At 37.2% G+C, this 16,154-nt stretch overlaps 1 protein-coding gene across 1 annotated transcript in view; it reads left to right on the top strand.

Annotated features, from left to right (window-relative positions):
- The window catches only part of ZDHHC2 (zDHHC palmitoyltransferase 2), a 72,905-nt gene that overhangs the window by 16,834 nt on the left and 39,917 nt on the right, over window positions 1-16,154 (top strand). The window contains exons 2-3 of the mRNA XM_039460996.2: window positions 10,204-10,230; window positions 11,737-11,831. Coding sequence (XP_039316930.1) covers window positions 10,204-10,230; window positions 11,737-11,831 — 122 coding nt within the window. The remainder of the gene's footprint in view (window positions 1-10,203; window positions 10,231-11,736; window positions 11,832-16,154) is intronic.

The following is a 16,154-nucleotide window of genomic DNA, read 5'->3' on the forward strand; positions in this document are numbered from 1 at the left end:
CAGCAGGTTAGGGGAGAAAATCAGGGCAGCTTCAGTCCTGCTGTGCTGGAAGGGAGGCGTGTTTGGATGTTGCAAACCCAGTAGGCTTCCCTTAACACAGTCACTAGTTTTTGTAATATTGTTAATACTGTTATGCAGAAGCTTTTGATGGCTGATCTAGAGGCCAAACCACAGAAAACAAATCTTTTGGACCATAAGCTACCCTTAAGAGACTTCCCATATCTTGGTTTATGTGATTTGCTTAGTATTACTCATTTTTATTTTGGTATTGTGCTGTTATTTTATTTATTTCTTTTGAGACATGGTCTAGGTCTGTTGCCCAGGCTGGAGTGCAGTGGCACTATCTCAGCATACTGCAACCTCCGCCTCCTGGGCTCAAGGGATTCTTCTACCTCAGCCCCCTGAGTAGCTGGGACCACAGGCATGCACCACTACACCCAGCTAATTACAGGGTTTTGTTTGTTTTTTTTTTGTTTTGGAAGAGGCAGGGTTTCACCCTTTTGCCCAGGCTGGTCTCAAACTGCTGCACTCAAGCAATCCCACTGCCTTAGCCTCCCAAAGTGCTGTTATTACAGATGTGAGCCACCATGCCCAGCCACATTTTGCTTTTCTTCTGGGCCATTTTCCATGGTTCTTTGATAATGGCTACCACATAGTTTAGCTCAGTACAGTTCCTTTGATATGTATTCTGAGATAGAGGCTGGGGAAATCATCGAACTCCATAGGGCGTTGGCACATGGCCAACGCATGGCAGGCTCCATCAGAATCTGGACCAGGCATAGTGGATTCCAAGTGTGGGTAGGGTTGACAGGAAAGTAGTGCTGGGAGAGGTAGGGCAAAAGTTTAAAAATTTCCTGGTTTCATTTTTTCTCATTCTACTAATTTGCCCAGATTGTAATTCACCTGCATTTTTCTGCTTATTCGCATTTAAAAGGTCTTCCAGCAGTTTATTCCTAACAACTTGGCATTTCACGCTGCAGAAATTTTAGCATTACTACATGCTAAATATTCGCTGTGTACTTCTTTCCCTAGATTGTTAATAAACTGTTGGCACTAAACTTTAGGAAACTCCTACTCTTAACATGTCACAGTTTAATGATGAATTTATCCTCCGTGTTTGATGAGCAGCTCTTAATAATGCACCAAATTCTATTCTAGGTGCTTTTACCTTCTAGTTTAATTCTCAAAAGAGCTCAGTGAGATAAACATTGAGGTAATGTTCAGAGAGTCTAGATAACTTGCTTAAGGTAAAACATCAGACAGGATTCAAACCTTAGTGAGGGTCATGGAAAAGAAACAAACAAATGAAAATACAGGTTATGTGAGATGCTAAGAGAGAAATAATGTATTGCCATTGTGATTGCAGGGTCTAACCAGACAGGAAAAGCTGGCATTTAAACTGCAGCCTAAAGAATGATAAAGAGTGAGATTAGTGGCAGTGGAGTTGGGTGTGGAGCTTTTCAGACTGGCCATAGACACTAAGGTTTGCTGTGTTTTAGAAACAGTCAGGAGCTCAGTATGGCTGCAGCTTAGCCAAAGGAACTAGTGACCAGAAGTGGTCTTGGAGGAGAAGGAGGAAGAGCCAGATCCTGCTTGACCACTGAGGGTAAAGTAAGGAGATTGGACTTTATTTTACTGTAAATGGAGTGCAAAGCCTTGGGAGGGTTTTAGTGAGATGATATCATTGAATTGCACTTATAAATGAGATCATAGTTTTCTTAATGCAAAATAAGTTTTCAAGGAACTGTGTGAGGAGTCAATGAGGAAGTCGATTGCCTTGCTTCCCGATTGTGGTTAGACTGTTAGGAATATCAGGACGGGCTTTTATGTTAACTGAGAAAGTACAAACTGCAAACAGTATGTTTGGGATTCAAGTTTTGCATCATTGAAGCCTTATCCTTAACCTTTGCTTCTACTCTGAAGCTACTTACCTGTCCTTGAGAAAACAGTTCCTGCTAATTTACTGATAAATGTCTTAGATTTATCAGTAAATTTAAAAGTTAAAGATTTTTTTCTCCCACAATACAGCAGGGTAGGATTTAAGATAATTTTATAGTCAGAGAAACCTTCAAGATAAAGTGCAAATTTTCGTTTAAACAATAAAATTAAAGCACCAGTCCTCTGAGTGTCGTGATCAAGATCTCACATATTGGGAGGATTGGGCTAGAGTCCAGGGCTCTGACTGCCCAGTTCACTGCCAGTGTAGAGGATCCAGGGAGCTACACAATGCTAGCTTGTTTGAGATGTAAGAAAGCCCAGAGTGACAGAAGCATCATGTACAAGAGGAAAGAGGTGTGAGGTGAGACTGGAGAGAAAGGCAGGCACTTTGAGTAATCAATAAAGTCACGACATATGAGGACTGCAAAGAAAAAAAGTTTGATAAATACTTTTTAAAAGATAAGTATTTAGGTTGTAAAGAAAGTAAGTTTTAAAAAAATGTATTAGGAAGAAAAAGATATAGTTGCAATTAAACTGAACATGTTAATGTGAATAACATTTTTTCTTACGTGTCATTAAGATCTGGCAGCAATGTCAATTTTGACCTCTAATGCACTAAAAATGAACCAGAGCTTGTTGGAAAGTAGCTAAAAGGACAAAAAAGGATTCTGCTTCAAGGGCTTCCCCCAGCCAATTTTGTCAAAGAATTCGCTGTCAATTTGGCAGACTATTTCCAAAAGAAGAGCATAATTAATTCTATTAGAGTAATTTGAGTACAGAAAATTAGCTTAGGGAGGGTGTCGGTGACCTTGACATGGGCGATTGCAGTGGAATGTTGGGGAATTAGACCAATTGGAGTAGGAAGAGGAGGTAAAAGGAGGTTGGGGGTAGGGACAGTGATTTTAAATGATTGTTAAATTTTCCTGTGCAAAGGCCAGAAAGTGGAATGGCAGCTAGAGACATGAAGTCAAGGGACAGATTTTGTTGAGACAGGAGATGTTAAGGCATATCATAAAGATATTAAAGCATAAAGTATGTTTGTTTTAATCTTTCGAATGTGAGCTATTTCTGTGGATTAACTGAAAATGTTTTTATAAATACATCCTTGATTTTTCAGTTAGTTTTTACTTCTAAATAAAATGATATTATAAACGATAAGCTTCAGCACAGAGATAGAGTTTTATTTACCATTTTGTTCTCATCAGTGTAAGCATGGTATAGTCAGTGTTTCTCGGCAAATGAATTAAAGATAAACAGAAAAAAAAATAGGGCTTGGCTATAAAATTATCTCTAAGATTCATTCATTAGAACCAAGTGTCTGTTTTGGGGTGTGTATGTGTGTGTGTGTGTTTGTGTGTTTGGGTTTGATATTCTTTATTATCAGGTAATGAGGCTAGAGTATACCTGTATGAGAATGAGTCTGGAAACTGCACAGTAGTTTTATATTGAAAAGTTACTATGTATGAGCAATAAAAGTAAATTATTCCTCCAAAGGAGAGAGATTGAATTTAAAGACAAGAAAAATAAAATTCAGATTAAGAAAATAAATTTAAAAATTACAGCAATATACATTTGCAATAAAATACCCCCAAATCACATTGTTTTAGAAACACATAACTGTTCTTTGATAATTTAAATGCGGGAGTACATTTTTTGTCTATTATGAAGGTGTAGCTTGGTATCTGAAAGCTTGAATTTTGGATGTATTTATGACTAAAAGTTTAACTAGAATTAAGTTACCATCAGTTTACTGGGCTGCTGCGTCTCAATAGATACTATTTAGGACAGTAACACTTTATGTAATAATAATCACCAAAACCAATTTTTAAAAAATCAATTGATAAAAATATAGGACTAGAATAATAGTTGAGATGATCCCCTACTTTTAATCAAGGTTGAATTTAAATCATTCTAGACTAAATCAATTCTAATACAGTATATACATACACATACACACACATCCTATGAAGTCTTTTTCTGTGGAGAACCCTGACTAATGCATAGGGGCTGGAATACTTTCTTTATAAAAGACTAGACAGTAAATATTTTAGGCTTTGCAGTCCGTACTGTCCCTGTCTCAGCTACCTGACTGCCAATGTAACCCACAAGTAGACGTGTAAGTGAATGGATGCATACATATTTCAATAAAACTTTATTTACAAAAACAGGCTTCTAGCTGTGTTTGGACCAAGGGTTCCAGTTTACTGACACTGGACTAAATGATTGTTTGATAGTTCAGTCAAATGAGACAAGGGAGGTATACGTTTGAAAGGATGGTTCATTCAAGCCAGGTTGGATTAAGGAGCAGTTTGTCATCCTTTTGTATATTATGGGTTATTACTTTGACTGACAGTCTCACTCTTTAACTTCAGTTTTTCCTGTTTTATTTTTACATAAGGATTTCTTAAAGAACAATTAATGCTGTAACAAAAAACTCCCACTCTTATAAGTCTTACCAATTCTAAACTGAGGACTGACTAGTTCAGCCTTTTTATCTGTTGTCCCCCTCTGTTTCTTGAGACAGGGTCACACTCTGTTGCCCAGGCATGAGTACAGTGGCAGGATCACAGCTCACTGCAGACTTGACCTCCTGGGTTCAAGCAATCGTCCCACCTCAGCCTCCCAAGTAGCTGGGACCATGGGTGGGCACCACCATGCCTGGCTAATTTTTAAATTTTTTGTAGAGATGGTGTCTCACTATGTTGCCCTGGCCTCAAATGATGCTCTCACCTCGGCCTCCCAAAGTGCTAGGATTACAGATGTAAGCCACTGTGCCTAGCCCTCCTCTGTTTCTTACAGGAATGATTATTGGCAGGGGAGGGGGTAAGCATAAAGTGTAGCCAGACAATACAACTGATGACCCAAACTACAAGGTTTGTAATATTGATGATGGTTCTAGATTTTAAGATGAAGTTCTTTTTTCTTTTATTTCTTCTTTTTTTAAGAGACAGGGTCTTGCTCTGCTGCACAGGCTGGAGTGCAGTGATATGATGATAGCTTACTGCAGTCTTGAACTACTACTGGGCTCGATCAGTTGTCCTGCCCCAGTGCCCCAAGTAGCTGGGACCATTGGCAGTGCCACCACACACGGCTAATTTAAAAAATATATATATTTTTTTCTTTTTTTTTTTTTTTGTAGAGACACATGGCCTCATTGTGCTATCTGGGCTGATTTCCAACTCTTGGCCTTAAGTAGTCTTCCCACTTTGGCCTCCCAAAGTGCTGGGATTACATGCGTGAGCCACTGTGCCTGGCCCAAAATGTAATTCCCAAAGACCTTAATTTTACTTTTGGCAAACAGGAACATTCTTGGTAACTACAGTAGTAATTTTCACTCTCTCTCTTCCTATATACCATCAGGGCCAAGAAAGTACTGTGATTCCCACAATTAATCACAGAGGAATTTGAAATTCTGGAGGCATATTAGAAGATTAGAAATAACTGAAGCAAATTATTATTATTGTAGGACATGGACGAAAAAGAAATTAGGCCAATCTACAATAAAAGTAGGCAAACAAGTGTTTGAAATTAAAATTAAAATTGTGATTCACAGTGTTACTAATGTGTGTATTTCGATGGTATGAATGGTATCATCTACCAGATGTAAGATTGGTAAATATTTTAGTGTAATAATAGGAGTGCTCCTAATTCCCGGGAATAAACTGCACCTGACTTCTTCGGGCTGAATATAACATTTAGGTCTTTATTTAAAAAAAAAAAACAAAAAAAAACACTTTTTATTCATTAAATTTAACAGTGGCTATCCAAAGTAGATTCTTTTACATTTAAGTTCTCAAAATGACTAACTGGCACATTAAGATCAAGGCTTTGTCTCATCACGACTCTGCAATAAGAATGAAGACCACCTTTGTGATTTAAACAAGTTTCTGAAATGACACATTCGTATAAAAAGGCAAGTGACTTATAACATATTTCAGATTTAAATTATTTTTCACCTTTTATTTTTGCTTACAAAGTCTATTTTTATTCAACATTTTGCATTGATTTCTTTCAGGAACCTATACAAATATTACTTTTCTCTTCGTAATTTTTGTTTATTTTTTAGCCCCCTTTCCTATATATTATACAATTACGGTTAATATTAGACAAATGAAAGATTATATGTTATCATTGTGTATTCATGGGGCTTATACCCCAGGCACTATGTTAAGAACATTCCTTTATTATCCCTTTTAATTCTCACTACAGCCCTAATGATATTGTTGTGGTTATCACCCTCATTTTGCAGTGCAGTGAGTGGGGTAGCTTGTGTAAGTGAGCAAGGGCAGAGACAGGATTGGACCTTGCCTTCTTTATCCTGAGCCATCGCTCTTTGGAACTGCCACGCTTAGTAATCATCTCTTTTCCATTTTGACAAATTCAGCTGTAAAAAAAAAAGTAAAATCCTAAGGAAGATGCAAAATTAAAGGTGGGGGTGGAGGGAACCCTGTAAACTTTTAGACAATTTCTGTTTTCAAAGTTGCTTGAAGCCCAGTTGAAGCCAGTATCTCCCTCAACCTTTTCCTTTTTAAACAAACAGGAACCATTTTGTCTTCTCCCTCTCTCCTCTCTTTAGAGAGGTATTTTCTTCACCTTACAGAAGAGATTACTTTTGTTTTTGTCAACTATGAGTTGACTTGAGTCCTGCAGTGTGCTAAGCTAACATAGTAAAAAAGTAACTCTTCTCTGTAGTTTCTCAGGCCCACAAAAGAAGAATGAACACTTGTCATATGTCCACTTTGATATACTTGTTTTATGTGATTCAAATTAGTTGTCATCATCTGTTTGTCTAAGTCAGTCTCTTACTCAGTAAACATTTATGGGGCAGATGCTCTGTGCCAGTTATTGTGCTTTAATGAGGAATTCATTTTAATATGATCCAGCAGAACTCAAGGTTGTAACTTTTTTGTCACATGCCAGGAAATGTTTAAATTGAAAATAAAAGAATTTCTAGGGTAGAATTAATGTACTTACTCATTTTGACTTTGAGTATAAAGCTCATTTGCTTTGGTAAAAACTGAGCAAACCTCACTTTTCTGTTGACAAAAATTGAAATAACTATAAATTTGTCTCAGTAGCTGGTTTAAAGGAAATGAGATAAAGAAGACTGTACAACACTTGAAATTTCTCTATGGTAAAATTGGAGAATAGGTATCAGCATCATTGCTAAATAGACCAAAGTGGAATTCTGTCTTCAAAGTAAGAAAATTAAACAATTCTGGAGTAAAAGTCAAAATTCACGTTAAAACCAATATATACTTTTAGATTTGTCCCAATTATGTTCAGTATTGCTGTTTAGTTTTTGTATGGATATAAATAATCAAATTATATTTGATTACCATCTATATTATTTCAAAAATGAGTCTCTGTTTTCCATATATTATCTTTATATGCATATATATTTGAAAAGTGTTTGAGGCTAAATTTGAGCAATTTTTAACAAAATTGCTCAGTTACTTTTGAACAAAAATATTGCATTTAACAATAACATTGCATTTTATGTGTTTTTACACCGTGAGAAAGGAAACTTTGTGCTTGACAACTCTGCTATTAGACTGAAAATTAAAAGCTAAATCACCTGATTTACTGATTAAATAAACATGGTTGGGAGAACATTCATTTCCTCAGTATCACAAAGCAAAACCTTGTGTAGTCCATATATCTATTAATGAAATAAGTTAATTTGTAAACTTTGGTGGTATTATTTAATCAGTGATAAGTGATAAAAATTTTGCTAGTGTTTATTAAATCATTTAAAATAACTGTATGCAACTTTATTTGCAATACATATAACAGATAGGAGATTTCTGTTTAGAATATATAAAAGGTTCTTAATAACTACGTAGGCCAATAGGAAAATAATCACTCACTTAGAAGAGAAAGGAAAAGCCAATCATCACATTTTTAAAATAATGCCAAACTTCACTAATAATAAGGAAACTGAATACTAAAAGAATGATTTTTATTTTGGCCTATGGTGTCGACAAAAATTAAACAGTCTTATGTTTATGGGAAATTGAATAGGCTCATAATCTTGGTGAAAGTGTAATTGGATACAGCCTTTTGAACTGTTTTTCATTCCATTCTACAAATGTTACAGAATTATTTACTATAAGCATGTGTTTATGTATAAGTTGTGTACTTTTTCAAAAACTGAGCATCTGTGGACTTTGAAGTCCATTTAGGGAAAAGCAAGGTGTGAATGGCCAAAAAACAAAAATGGCTTTAAAAGCGAAGTCTTCAAATGCTTATCAGGCTAATAGAGTAGTGGTCCAGGTCAAAAAGATTAGCAGCTCATACCAACTATACCTTTTTAAAAAAATTTTTCAGGACAGAGTCTTGCTCTGTCGCGCAGGCTGGAGTACAGTGGCACAACGTTGGTTCACTGCAACCTCTGCCTCCCAGATTCAAACGATTTTCATGCCTCATCCTCCAAGTAGCTGGGATTACAGGTGCACATCACCACACTCATATTGGCCAGGCTGGTCTCGAACTCTTGACCTCAGGTGATCCACCCACCTCGGCCTCCCAAAATGCTGGAATTACAGGTGTGTGCCACTGTGCTCAGCCCCCAACTATACCTTTTGAAAAATATCGTTTTGTTTTACAGTTTTAAATTTTCTCAACTCGAGACAGTGGAATAGCAAACACATTTTTATTAAAGCACCAGCACCTCTGGAATGGTCAGTAAGGGTCATTGATACATATATGTACAAACGGAGTCAAATTGCTTTTCCTTTCCTTAGACTAGCTCCATTGAAGGATTGGAAATTTTGACCCAGAAAAGAGTTGTCGTCAATTTTGGAGCACTTTTGAAGACAGGGTAGTCAGTGGCTAGAGAGAAATGCGCAACTGTGGCAGTAGGTTCAGATGTTAAAAAACAGGCTTGCCTCAAGGCTTTCCTGTGCCCTCAGCCGAGCCACTTCAGGGATTTATGAGAAAGCAGACTCTGACTAGCCTCTCATTCACAAGCGGACTTGTACAGCAGGCCATTCATAAGTCAAAGATCTTCCATGCCTGCCTGTCCCATTCTGGGGATCAGAAATGCCAAAGGGAATGGAAAACCTAGGAAGCATTTGCAGATGTCACATCTGGGTTGCTAAGAGATCTGGAAACCATGTATTAGTTGTTTTAAACTAGAATATTTAAGGGAGATACAATAACATCAAATATTTGAAGATCTGTCATTTAGATTTTCTGTTTATTGCTATGGTTTAGAAGCCTCGATATCACAGATGAAAATAAAAGAGCAGCAAATTTCAACACACTGGAAGGATAAAGTTTCTTATTCCAAGGGCAGTTCCGTAATGGAATGAGTTGCCCTCCAAAAAGCTATGGGCTCCTGCTAGCTCTAGAAATGGCCTGAAATTATATTCGGTAGCTCTCTTAGGCAGGAGACTGGATGGATTGAGCAGTCTTAAAAACTTCTCACACTACCCTCTGGTCCAGGCTTCAGATAGCAGTGGTATTTCATTCCAGCACTAAGGCCTGAGATCCTGTGCCCTTTTAAAAAGCTGTTAGCACAAAAATATACAAACAAAGTCAGACTCGGTACAACTGAGATAAGGCAAGACTTTAGTACAAACAGAGAGACCAAATGGGAAAACAAATACACAATTCAAAAGGCATACAGATGTCTTGATTACTAAATACAGCTTCTTGTCTCAGCTTGCTTTAGTGCTTGTAGCCCCTGGACTAATCTACAATACCTGCTAGCTTGCACTGTTTACAACAGCCTGTGAGGAATGGCAGTTTCCCAGCACTGCCTGGCCTCTCATTGTGCCATGGGAAGCAAGTCAAGTCATTGTGCATAAGCATTTGTACTTTTAGAAATTAGGTGGGGGGGAATGAGTATCTGCTGTGGGCACAACATTTTCTTCTTTGTGGAAAGCTCACCAGGTGGTTGCCAATTTATAAAGAGCAATAAATGCCTGTGGAAATATAATGACCTGGAGAGCATTGCTTTTATCTGAACTCTATAGTTGGAAGGAAAACCAATCAAACAAATGATACAGGAATAAGACCCTCAAGGGCACACTTGACAATTTTGTTGGCTGCACAGAAGCCAGGGCTAAAGGGCGCAATGGAGGCATGGCTGATTGCAGCCACCAGTCTTTTCCTCCACCAAATAAGTTGAATGAATATTTACAGAAAGTTGGTTTGAAGGGAAGCCAAATTATTAAGCAATTTAAATGCCTTGTGTCTATGTCAAACCCTGTTTGCCATAAGCTTCATATAACCTATTACCTGTTTTTCTATTTATAGTGTCCATGGAAAACACTGGTGAACAAGGTAAGCTAGATTATATGAATGTTACCATCGATTTTTTAAATAGTTGGAAAAAACAAATTGTATTTACTTCGATTTGGTTGGGATTAATACATTATTCTTTGAGAATGTGGAGATAAGATGGGGTTAAAGATATCTAATTTTTCTAAATTTGCAGGTTAACACTTGGCAAATAATTCTATCCTGAAATGGCTATAATTGGGCCAAAGATTCTTAAGGCTTTGAGGTATAGGGATATCAACAATTTCCTTTCCTAATTCAGAATATTACTTTGTAACTGAGTCACCTACCAAAGTTGTGAAAAAATATCATTGCTTTAGTCATCTCATACTGATTTAAGTGCCTTGTTGAATAATTCAGATTTTTAAGAATTCCGTGAGTATCATCATTCTTTACGAAAATTTAAAATTGCTATTAAAGTTTTGAGATACTAAATATGTTGCATTTAAATTATCATATTTTATTCAATGCTATCTTACAGAATTAAATTGTGTATTAATGTATTACCCAGAAAGAATTCTTATCACCATATACAAAATTAATATTTAAAATTTGGCTGGGCACAGCGGCTCATGCCTATAATCTCAACATTTTGGGAGGCCAAAGCAGGCAGATCATTTGAGACCAGGAGTTCAAGACTAGCCTGGCCACATGATGAAATCCTGTCTCTGCTAAAACAGACAGACAAACAAACAAACAAAACGACAAAAATTAGCCAGGTGTGGTGGGGCATGCCTGTAATCCCAGCTGCTCTGGTGGCTGAGGTAGGAGAATTGCTTGAGCCCCCAGGGCAGAGGTGGCAGTGAGCCACTGTATTCCAGCCTGGATGACAGCGTGAGACCCTGTCTCAAAAGAAAAAAAGAAAAGAAAAGAAATTTGCATGGTATTTAAAGACTTTATAGCACCATACAGAGTATGTTTGCATGCATTACTGAAAAAAGTGCTCAGAATACTTTCTTAAACAATTGTCCCATGTGGTAAATAAGACACTTGAACTCCCACTGGAGGAAATCTCTTTGTCCAGATGTTGTCTGTTTAAATATGTTATCATTACACTAGCTTTGACTACGGCCAAGCAAATAAGCAAACAGCTTCTCAAATAGGAACTGCCTTTGTTATCTGTCAGTAAAGCAAAGTTCTTAAAGCCTGAGTGTTTTAATACTTGTTTAATGCTGTGTTTGCTGTTTGAAGTTGCAGGCATAACTGCCTTATTTTTACAGTTTAGAAAAGGTCCTTTTTAGTCATTTTGCCAATATATGGTCTGTCTACAGATGGGCGGCTTTTATTCATGGGCAGAGAGCTCATTATGCATTTAGAAATTTAAAAAAACTCTTGGCTTTGGAAATAAATTTGTTGAGTTGTGTTTATTCTAGTATGAAGTAAAGGAACTTTCATAATTTATTATAATTGGTAATTTGGTTATTTTAAAACAAGTAAATCTTTTGTGAATGCCATAATTTTAGTATATATTTGCATATTATGATGAAAATTATGTTTCTCTCATTTTAGTTGTGTGCCTGATGGCCTATCATCTACTTTTTGCAATGTTTGTCTGGTCATACTGGAAAACTATCTTTACGTTACCAATGAATCCTTCAAAAGAAGTAAGTTAAAATATTAACAAAATTATTCTAAAGATAAAAATCAGTAATTCTGTTATGTTATTGAAGAATGAATTTTATTTTTAACGTTGCAAACTTATTGAGTGTAGTGATTTTTTTTAGATTTAAAAAATGAATATGTCTGTTACTAAATACTTGAATTTTCACCTGGAAATATTTTTTTACCAGATCAGCACTGAATTTTCTGTATTGAATCAGTTATGCATTCCATTTCCACTTTAGAGTCAGATGTCAGGATGAATGGAGAGGTAGACAAAAATAAATAATAGATAAAATAGAGCTGAAAGGTAGACATAATTCTATTATAATGATCATATTAAAGGTGTTTTAGTTGGTTTTCAGCCACCAGAAACAACAACAACAACAAAATAAGGGCTTAGCTAATCTTCCCTGCGTTCAAAAAGTCTGTAGCTAATCCACAGCTTCAGGCACCCACATTCCTTCTATCTTGTTGCTCTGCCATGTGTAGGGCTCCATTTCCAAGGGCCACTCTTGGTCCGAGATGGATGCTCCAGTTCCAGCCATCACATCTACGTTTTACCCAGCAGACCAAGGAAAGTGGGAAAGAGGAAAAGCAAATGTCCTTCTCTGTAAGAACACTTTCTAGACATTGCTGTCATTTCCACTTGCATTTAGAAGTTAGTTATATGGCCACATCTACCAACATGGAAGGTGGGAGTGTAGTCTTTCTTCTCGATCGCAATGTTAAACATGAGGGAAGAAGAGAAGTATGGTTAGTGAGAGACAACTAGCAATCTCTGCTCCAGAGGGTTTTAAGTAAAGGGATGCGATCATATTTTCATGTTGAAAAGATTATTCCATTTGTTTCTGGATCCTTCCTTCTGGGTATATGTTCTTGAAGCAAAGAATTCTGTCTTACTCATTTTTGTATCCTTGGCATTTAGCCCAGTACATTGCTGAATAAACATATACTTTGCTAACAGTAATAACAGTGTAGTTTCAGTAAACCAAGTTTAACAACAACAAAAAAGCATCTCTGTAGACTGTTCCCTGAAGTAATCAGTTTCAAATGCAACTTTGGTCAGAAAAGCCAATAAATATGCTATTTGTCTTGGGAAAGGATAGTAAAAACCACAGATATTTGCACAGAATTAATGGTATGCCTAGCTTAGAATGCTCTATCTGTCTGTCACCTGTTTTTCTTCTATTCTCCATTTCTTTTTCTTTCCCAGTCTTTTTTTTTCCTTCCTCCTACCATATTTGCTTTTTTTCTATCATGTCTGTTACCTTCATCCTGGCCTTCATAGCGTATTTAAAGAAAAATACTGACTTCTGTCGTAGGTAATCTCATCCACTGTGATTATCAACCTCCGTATTGATAATTCCCAAATCTATTTTGAGTTCTAAACTCCCCCTTAAGTTTCAAACTTATGTATCCCAATGCCAAGCATAGCTTCTTGTTAGTTCCACTGACATCTCAAATTCAAAACATCAAAAACAGATGTCATCACCTTCTCCTTCCCCAAATTGTGACTCATCTGTTTCTTATGCCAGTTAATGGGCAGTTTATCACTGCTCTAATTCTCTGTCTTCATCATCTCCCTTGTCTGAGACATTGTATTCTTCTCCTGGTGTGTTTTCTGTTTACAGTCTTGGCTGGCTCCTTCCGAGAACCCTACAAAACTTCATCCTCCACCCTGAAGCTGGTGTGGTCCACCTAAAAACAAATCTAATGCCTTCACTACTGCCTGTATCTATTGTGATTCCACATATCCCACCAGGGAAAGCTCAGTCTCTCCTGCCTAGCGATAGCAGCTCTTGTCTCAATTTCTGACTTTCAGATTTATACTCTAGTAGTTCTTAACTACGTATCGTTTCCTGTATACAACATGGCATTATTTTTTATTTTTTATTTTTATTTTTGAGATGGAGTTTCACTCTTGTTGCCTAGGCTGGAGTGCAATGGCACGATCTCGGCTCACTGCAACCTCCGACCTTGGCGTTCAAGTGATTCCCCTGCCTCAGCCTCCCAAGTAGCTGGAATTACAGGCATGCACCACCCGCCCAGCTAATTTTTTGTGTTTTTAGTAGAGACAGGTTTCTCCATGTTGATCAGGCTGGTCTTGAACTCTCAGTCTCAGGTGATCCACCTGCCTTGACCTCCCAAAGTGCTGGGATTACAGGTGTGAGCCACCTCGCCCAGCCAACATGGTATTATTTCTTTTCCAAAATACTCTTACCCCTTTACTCATCGAACATCATCTTTCCATTCACACTGGCAGCTCCTTCTTGGTCTCCTTTGCTGGTTCCTCCTCAGCTCCTAGACTCCCGAAGCATTGGAGTGTTCCAGAGCTTAATCTCTGGACCTCTTTTCTTATATTACGTGCATTTATTCCCTTGTGGATTTCATTTAGTTCCATGACTTTATGTGTCACCCTGGTGCTGCAGCTCTCAGATTCATATATTTGCCTGGTGCTTGCCAATAAATGCGTGACACGTTTCCAGCTACCTATTTGACGTCTAATAGAAAATTCAAGTTCAACAAAACTAAAAACAAACTTCTGATTTCTTGTTTAATTCCCCAGTTCTCCTAGTTCTAAAGTTTTCTTACCTCAACAGTGACAATTTCACTCTTCTCTTTAGGCCAGAAACCTTGGTGTCATCTTTGGCTATTCTTTTTCTCTGGAACGCCACATCTAGTTAATCAGAAAATGTTAAAGTCTCACCCTCAGAGTATGGCCACAGTGTGAACTCATGCCCTGCTCTGCTCCCGCCCTGGTCCAAGCCACCGTCTTCTCTTTTATGTATTTGCAGTAGCCTCTTAACAGGGTTTTTATTTCGTTTTTTTTTTTTTTTCTTCCCCTCCTCCTGTATATTTTCAGCACAGGAGCCCAAGTGATCCTTTCAAAAGACAAGGCAGATCCCTCCCTTTTGATGTCTCTATACAAATGCCACCTTATCATTGAGGCTATGATGACTCTACGTAAAGTAGCAACTCCCCCTACCCCCAGCATTCCCTGCACCTTACCTTGCTGGATTTTTCTCAGTAACATCTACCATCATGCAACATACTCCATATTTATTTGTTTAATAGTTTTAAAAATATGCCATCACTAGAATGTAAGTTCTGTAAGGGCATGAAATTTATCTTTGTCCCCGACTTCATCACCAGTGCCTAAAGCAGTATCTGACCTATAAAAGGTACTTGGGAGATATTTTTTAAGTGACTGAAGTAGGGAAGAAGTTATGCATACCAATGCAGGTTTATTTTTATGGCTTTGGCAGAAAGTTGAAGTGACTTCTAACTTCTCTCTAAAATTGTATATGACATCACTGGCTAACAATGAAGAGTTAAGTGGGTTAATTAGCGTTTAGGAGAGCAGAGAAGGTTTCAAATAGTGGATTGAACAGAGTGGCAAAGGGAAATGAGATACAAATACAGAAGAAAGAATGTAGCATTGAAGGAGTAGTCAAAATTGATGACAGTGAAATTATAACAGTATCAGGCTTTGTTGGGTGATCTACAAAAAATAGATCTTATTCTTACAATTGTGTGAGATAAATATTATTTATTACTATTTTACAGATGGAGCCATTGGCTTTGAACATGAAATTATTAAGTTATCTAGTGTTTCTGTGTGGGAGAGCTAAGATTCAAACCTAAGTCCTTTCAACCCTTAAGGATACTTTCTCTTCACTATACCATATAAATATATATATATACACACACACACATAAATAAATATCTATAAATATATATAAATACATATAACATATCTATACTATATAACATATATATTATATATATACTATATATTATATATATATGGGGTACATGAGGTATTTTGATATAGGCATGCAATGTGTAATAATCACATCAGGGCAAATGGGGTATCAATCACTACAAACATCTTTTGTGTTACAAAAAATCCAATTATACTATTTTAGTTATTTTTAAATGTACAATTAAAATTATTATTGACTGTAGCCACCCTATTGTGCTGTCAAATACTAGATCTCATTCATTCTTTTTTTTTTTTTTTTTTAACATGAAGTTTTGCTCTGTCACCCAGGCTGGAGTGCAATGGCACAATCTTGGCTCACTGCAGCATCCGACTTTCTGGGTTCAAGCTATTCTCCTCCCTCAGCCTCCTGAATAGCTGAGATTACCAGTGCTCACCATCACGCCTGGCTAATTTTTTAGTAGAGAAGAGGTTTCACCATGTTGGCCAGGCTTGTCTTGAACTCCCAACTCAAGTGATCTACAGCCTCGGCCTCCCAAAGTGCTGGGATTACAGGCGTGAGCCACTATGCCCAGTCTTACTCATTTTTCTAACTTTTTTT

This window comes from Saimiri boliviensis, chromosome 13 (assembly GCF_048565385.1).
Source record: "Saimiri boliviensis isolate mSaiBol1 chromosome 13, mSaiBol1.pri, whole genome shotgun sequence".
NCBI classification, from domain to species: Eukaryota; Metazoa; Chordata; class Mammalia; order Primates; family Cebidae; genus Saimiri; species Saimiri boliviensis.